This window comes from Cucumis sativus, chromosome 2 (assembly GCF_000004075.3).
Source record: "Cucumis sativus cultivar 9930 chromosome 2, Cucumber_9930_V3, whole genome shotgun sequence".
In the NCBI taxonomy this organism is placed as follows: domain Eukaryota; kingdom Viridiplantae; phylum Streptophyta; class Magnoliopsida; order Cucurbitales; family Cucurbitaceae; genus Cucumis; species Cucumis sativus.
The window spans coordinates 23849415-23856922 of record NC_026656.2 but is presented as its reverse complement, the minus strand read 5'-3'; the positions used below and the strand labels follow the sequence as shown (position 1 = coordinate 23856922).

The 7508-nt window shown below is 33.2% G+C and overlaps 1 protein-coding gene across 1 annotated transcript; it reads right to left on the bottom strand.

Moving 5' to 3' along the window:
* Nucleotides 1-2134: 2134 nt before the first annotated feature.
* On the bottom strand, nucleotides 2135-5169 carry LOC101210227 (probable LRR receptor-like serine/threonine-protein kinase At4g37250). Its single transcript, XM_004151817.3, has 2 exons — nucleotides 3404-5169; nucleotides 2135-2980 (listed from the first exon to the last, which is right to left on the bottom strand). The coding sequence occupies exons 1-2, from the start codon at nucleotides 4965-4967 to the stop codon at nucleotides 2301-2303; spliced, it is 2244 nt and encodes a 747-aa protein (XP_004151865.2). The 5' UTR covers nucleotides 4968-5169; the 3' UTR covers nucleotides 2135-2300.
* Nucleotides 5170-7508: the final 2339 nt, after the last annotated feature.

Here is a 7508-nt window from a genome sequence, read left to right as displayed (position 1 = left end):
TGAGTTAAGAGTTGAAATCTAAGGGATGAAGTACCATCAAAAGATTAAGTATTTCCATTTCAATGAGTTGTAAAGTCTCTAAAGCCATATGGTGAGACAAGTTGGAATGAGTTCTGCTTACTAGCTAGGTGTTCGAGTCATCTAGCAATGGAATATGCGGATGTCTAGGCGGCAGACCCTCATCTGATCATCATCTGATCATAGGAGGTGGCCTTTGGGGTGGAAAAATATGCTATTAGCCAAGGTTTTGAAGAAAAATATATGCTAATACTTTCATTCCGAAAGAAACTACATTAGGTTTTCATCTCCAAAGTAGCTTCAAAGAGATCGAGAGAGAAATTACAAGTGAATTTTCTTTGAAGCGGTGAAAAGAGTATTGGCATGCAGCACAAGGTTAGTCTTGGACGGAGTCGACCCATAGTGCTCTAGTCAGAACCTACTACTGCACTCTACTCTAGTTTTTTCTTAAATCCACATCAAACATATATCTTTTTCATTAATTGACATATGGAAAGTGTCTTGGCACCACACGGTTACCCTCAGCTTGAGACTCCAAAGTTGATTCACACTATGTTACTTCAATGCTGATGCCGAGTGCCGAAGAGACACAATGAGACTTGTTTAAGACAAAGTAATAAGCAAGAAGGTTGTCCAAGAAAATTACACAATCAGAAACTTCAAACAAATAGAAAAAGATTATTTAAGAAAAGAGAGACAAATTTAGATAAGAGAAATTGATACACGGAGAATTATATGGTTAGACCATTTAGCCTACATGCATAGGAAATTAACTTTAGTTATTAATAGTTGTTTACAAGAAATCAATTACAAAGGTAGTCTCTTCTTCTCACACACACAATCTTTTTCATACCAACAAAAGAAGCTAAAGACTCCTATTTATAGTAGAGGAGGGTAAGTGAAAGAGGTCAACTGATGATTCAACAAACTAACAAAAAGATATATAATGTCAATTTAACATATATACTGCTTTGGTGCAAAACCTCATAGTAATCTTTATTTTAGTTTTTTTTTCTAAAGCCACATCAAACATATATGTCTTTCGTTTGAAGGTTTCATATGAGCTAAAGTTTCTTGGCACCAGGAGGAGTCCTTGGCCTCAAACTCCAAGGTCGAGCAATACTACTCGAGCGTAAAACTCATATTGCTCTCTACTCTAGCTTTTTCCCAAACCCTTACCAAGAATCCATCCATTTTCAATAATATAATGTTTTTTTCTTCAGTTTTTGAAACCATTACTTCGATCCTGCAAAAAAGGAGGAGAATATCTTGCATTTGGTGGTGTGTTTAGGACTCCATATAGTTCCATCCAAGACCTGTATAATCCTAATGGTTCCATAGAATCTACTCAACCAATGGTTCTAGATCAATTCTATATGTTTTCAGAATCCTTTAAATATTCTCTTTAATGTTAATTTTATAGAAAAAGAATTTATTATGTTTTATAAATATTTTGTTTGGTTAAGTTATATTTAAAAATAATTATTTTATTTTTTATAATTTAAAGTGTTGAAATAAATTGTCCACCACGTGCCATACATAACGTACGCTGTCGTTTTGTTTTTTGTATGGCTGTAAAATTTCTGAAACTTTGAAATGTGAGCTCTCATAAATAATTCCTTTGCTATTATTATTTAATATTGTTATTATAAAGAATAAAGTGTTGTTATTTGTTTATTACATTTATGCTTCACTTGAAGCATCCCATTTCACTTCATTTATTTCAATAATATTATATAATTATTGATTCCTTTCTTACATCTCTTACAGTAAAGAGTAGTTGGATGTTCTTGAAATTCCCATTCTTATCTCTCAATTTGTCAAACCCCCCTTTCCCTTTCTACGTCTTATTTCAATTATTCACTCCTCCAACCTTGTCAATTTGATTTGATTTATATCCTTTCATTTTCAATCAACCTCATTAACCAAATTAGAAAAAACACTTTCATTAATTCAATTCAATGATTACTCTAATGCTATGCTACATTTAGTTACATTGATCAACACCATTACATAATTGAGACAAGCTCATATTTTATCACAAGAATGAATAGTTTGTGATTTAAAGTATGGTTACAGTTTTGTAGAATTATAAAAGTATGGAAAGATATTGTAGTATAAGAAGCAAAAATGCAATTGTACTAAAAAAAATATTAGTGGATCATAAGAGATAACAAATGCTAATCTATTCAATACATCAATCACACACACACACACTTACAAACATGGGACTGTGAGTTAATAACACAAACACCTCCTCTACATTATTTGCACTTTTTCCCCTAGAGAACATAATAGTGTGATGACACCGATAGGGTTGGAAATTTCTCCAAAACTTGCAATGCTTCTTTCATGGATGGTCTCTTTTGTGGGGCAGGAGATGCACAACTATATCCTAATTTAAAGCAAGATAACAATGCTTCTTCTCTTCCCTCCACATCAGCTCTAATCGCCATGTCAGCCATTCTTAGTGTTCGACTCTTGTCTTCCATAGCAAGACCAAGCCCTTGCCCTAACTCATCCAACACTATGATCTTTCCTGTTAGTAGTTCAAGCAATATCACACCAAATGAATACACATCCCATTTCGAATTTGGCTTCAGGCTTCGAAGTGACTCTGGTGCCAAGTATGGTGACACCCCACTGATCGAGCTCGGGCTAGGTCCAGGACTTGGTCCAGTGACATAGTCTTGGAAGCTATCTCGAGAAGCAGTAGACCGTTTACTTCCGAAAATTCGAGTGGAGCCACCTGGTTTATAGCAGGAATCGCCTAAAAAGAGCTTCTCGAGACCGAAATCGCCTATCTTAGGCTCCATATCGAAGCCCAAAAGAATGTTGGTGGGCCTTAAGTTGCCATGAACATGCTTCTTGTCGTGGAGATAAGAAAGGCCACGGGCGACTCCTTTTGCAATCCTCAATCGGGCCTCCCATGGAAGATGACAAGGCGAAGAGCCCACTTTCCCTAAGAAATATGTAAAAGAGGCAATAACATAACATAACATTAACATGGTAACTTAGTAGCTATACCGACAAAGCTTGTGAATTTTTCAAGAAAAATAAAATCTTTGCTACTAATAAATAATGTAATAGTTTGTTCTTTGTATGAGTCATGCAATTTAATGAGTTTATTACAACCCTCTAGAAAAATGGTTGACTTCCCAAAGTGTCATTAAAAACAAACACTTTCTGTTACACCTACTCCACCGTCAACCATTTACTTCCTCAATCAAACACCGTAGACGCCAAGTTTCTTAACCAAAAACAATATCAAAATTCATGAAAATATGCCAAAACTTTTGAAGAATTCTTATGATATTTCTAACAATTATGAACGCTGAAAACTTATAACAACAATACACAAACATAAAAAGAGTTAGAAACTTACTGTAACGAGCATTTGCAAGGCTACCATTCGGAACAAAATCATAAATAATGAGCTTTTCATCAACACCCCAGTAAAATCCACGAACTCGAACCAAATTTGGATGAACTAATTTAGCCACACCACGAATCTGATTCTCGAAATCTTTATACTTTTCCACTCCGCCGTCTCCGATTCTTCTCACGGCAAACGCCGTCCCGTCTTCGAGCACCGCCTTGTATGTAATGCTCGATCCGGTGGCGCCGAGAATGTACGCTGATGCTTTTAGGAGAGTATCGAGCTCGAGCTCCTTCTCTCCACCGTCAACTGTTACTAATGTTCCTCTTTTGTTGGCTTCTCCTCCTTCTTCCGCCGTATCATGGTGGCCGGAGAATGATAGGACACTCGCTTGGTCGGAGTTTGCCTCTTCTGGATCCCCTGTTTTTCTCAAACAGGACCATCGGGAAAATCCTCTGGATTCCGATGAGGATGTGGACCAACTGTCTTTTGCTAAATTGACTTCATTTTTCAAATGGGTTTCGACGGCTTTGTTTTTCTTCTTCAAATGGAAGACGTAGAAGAACAGGAGGCAGAGAATTGCTAATCCGACGATGTCTCCTAAAACAATGGCAACGATTGTAGAAGGTTTAAACCCTGTTTCGCTCTGTTTTTCCGGCGAGGTTGTTTCTGGAGTACTTGGGTCTAACGGAATGGCGGCGATTGCCGGAGGAAGAGACGACGGCGATGAAGTAATTGGGCATGGGGTTTTCGTTAACTCACCGCAGAGTTGACGGTTTCCGGTGAAGGAGTTTGCTTCTTGATTCATGAACACGTCAGAAACAGGGACTTCACCGGTGAGATTGTTGAAGGAGAGATCAATTATGGCGTTAGCCGGAATTTTATGGGCGAAATCCGGCGGAATTTGGCCGGTAAGTTTGTTGTATGAGATGTTGAAGTAATGTAAACTATCGCCACCAAAATCAGCCGGCAAAGACCCATTAATCAAATTGGAAGACAGATCCAAAACCTCCACTGTCTTAAACCCACCGGGAATTTCACCGGAAATGTAATTGTTCTTCATAGACACAACCGTGAGATTCCCCAAATTCACGAAATCACTCGGAAACTTCCCGAACAGAGCATTTCCGGAAAGGTTGAGAACTTGAAGATTCGCAAGGCTACCCACCGGCACAGGAACCTCACTGGAAATTAAATTATCCGACAAATCAAGAAACCGGAGCATGGTGGCATTGAACAGAGACTGAGGGAGAGACCCATTGAAGGAATTATTGGAAAGATCAAGCGTTTGAAGATTTTGAATCAAACCCAGATCAGAAGAAACAGATCCCATTAGCTGAGAATTGGGAAGGGACAAACCTGTAACTCTAGAACCATCGTCGGAACATTGAACTCCTCGCCATAAACACGGAGTCTCATCGGAGTAATTCCAATTCTGAAGAACAAACAGCGGATCATCCAAAACAGCATATTTAAATGAAAGTAAGAGAACCCCATCAAAATTGAGTCCATTGCAAGAAGAATGAAGAAGAAGAAGAAGAAGAAGAAGAAAAGCAAAAATGGAGGTCATGATTCATTGCTGAAACTGAAACATAGAGAGAGAAAAAGGAAAGAGAAATGAGATTTCAATAAGAAGACATGTGAAAGAGAGAATATTAAGGAAAAGAAAATTGAAAGAAAAAAAGAAAGAAAAAGGAAAGAGATTGATTCACAGCTAAACCAATATGCTCATGCTTACTGGATCTCTACAACCTATAAATTCTTCATGTTCTATAATGATTCATATTGCACATTATATGCTCTTAATTAATCATTTTAATCAAAATTATACCTAATTAATTAAAAAAAATATTTTATTTTTTGAATCCTCTTCACTTAGATTTAAGAAAACATATTTAGAGAGATGAAAATGAAGAATAGGCATCTTTTTGCTAAGTGACATATGATAAAGTCCAAAGTTGCAGTGAAGATGTTTTTCTCTCTCTCTCTAACCTTTTGACTTAGGGAAGAAATTTAATTCTCTATGTTTTCAAAATCAATAATTAATTTGTGTTTTAGATTTCAGTAGTTTATTGATTTTGTATATATTTTTTTTTGGTTTCAGATGTTGTTATGATTAATTTTTCAATATAGAAATGACAATACATCATGAAACTGCTCTCTATTCCTCCTTTCATTATAGCTCCTTATTTGTACCTTTTTTTCTTCTTTTTTTTTTTACTTCATAAATGCAAAAAAATGTTTTTTAAATTAATTATATAAATATATATATATTGATTTTTTTGTATGATAGATGTGGGGAAATATAATGTTTAATGTTTAGTTCCATCAAACGGTAAGGAAAAAGACATCAATAAGTGTTGGAAATAACTTCCAATGTGTGGTGATGTCAATTGCATAAGCAATTCCATAAAATATGATCTCAAATTTGGAACACTAGTTAATATATACCTAAGACCACCATTCAATCGGTTTCTTATGCAAGTTTGAGAAGATATATGATAATGATGTAAAAAATGTAAAAATATTTTTCAATACATCTACGAAAGAGAAAAAGATGATAAGATAAAGCTTCTCGACGAATGTACAAATTTCAATTGTAAGTATTAAAGTTAGTAAAACTAATTACTTAACTATGATGTTGTCGAGTCAAGTACCTCTTTCATATTCAACGGTGAGATGTTTTTCTTTCGTCAAATTTGATGAGTACCTTCAAATAAATAAAATATAGAAATATAGAAAAAGAATTCCAAATTATAAATAGAATTAGACATTACATGTGATATAGAAAACCATTCATATGACATACATAGTTGAGCATTTGGAGATGTTTGAGGATATTCAAAATTATGATGTTTGTTTTGTAGTAATTGCTAATTAATTTCAATGAAGATAATTGAAAGAAGTTTGTTATTTATTTTTGTTGTATTTGTTAATGATGAAGCAAACCCATCCATTATAATTATTTCAATAATATCTTTTCCATAAGTTTATTATTAATTAATTCAATATAATCCTCTTAATGTGAATTATTTTAATAATGCTTCAAATGATCAACAAACACTTTCTTTCAAAGACTAATTTAACAATAATTGAGACTTCAATGTATATAAAATATTGGATTAATGGACCCAATAATGATTCAAAAAATAACATTCAAATCCAAATTTGTTTTTTCACTCCAAAAAGGGTTAGAGATGTAATTAATTAGTATTTAAATTATTTGATATGGTACTTTACAATTACTTAAAAGAGGGTTACTATTATGAGTTTTAAGTCAATTTCAAAGTTCAAAATTTGTTAAGCTCTATCTAATGTTTTATAAAGAAAAAAAATAAATAAATTAAGCATTTAGTATAAAAGCATTGGATCCATAAAATTAGGTTTTACATTTCTATTTATAAACAATCTAAGAACATATGTATCTCTTTCAAGCCAATTCTATTCTCATACAATCTTTTTCATTCTCCATTTTTTTTTTTTGTATTTAAATGCCAAAACTATTTCACAAATTATATAAATTTCATCTTCCTTTTCTAATAAAGTATGCTATTTATGTTTTGTGGTCCTTTGTATTTTTTTTCTTTATTTTTAACGTAATTTTCACATTTTAGTCTATTATCATTTAAATAATTATCAATGATTAAGAAGCCTCAAGTTATTTATAAGAAATCATACATTGTCAACTATTTGCCAACTTTTTTCATTTCATTTTATTTATTGAAGTGATTGATGTAGTTGAGAGATTGTAATGCATTAAGAGCAAATTAAAGTATAGTTACATAAAATGGTATGTCCTTTAATCATTCAAAAAAAGAATTATAATAGTATTTATATATATAAAAAAAAGAGCTAATTATCACAACCTTCCATTGTATGAGTGAAAAGTTTGAATTATATGATCCAAATAATTATTATACTAAAATAGTAGTTTTCATTTTCTACCATTTTTTGTATAACCATGAAGCCCTTAATTATATTCAAATTCTTGTAGGAAAAAGTATTTTAATTAAGTGGAAGCTTCTCAAACAATATAAAAATTTCATATTATATTCCAATTAAAATTGTGTGTGGTATAACAGTAACCTTCAACCTATAAGAAATAAATATT

Bases quoted from the DNA above. Each gene is read 5' to 3' on its own strand.
- LOC101210227 (XM_004151817.3), bottom strand. From the start codon at position 4,967: ATGACCTCCATTTTTGCTTTTCTTCTTCTTCTTCTTCTTCTTCTTCAT. The intron at 2,981-3,403 runs GTAAGTTTCTAA...CATATTTCTTAG, and splicing joins CCTTGCAAATGCTCGTTACA to GGAAAGTGGGCTCTTCGCCT.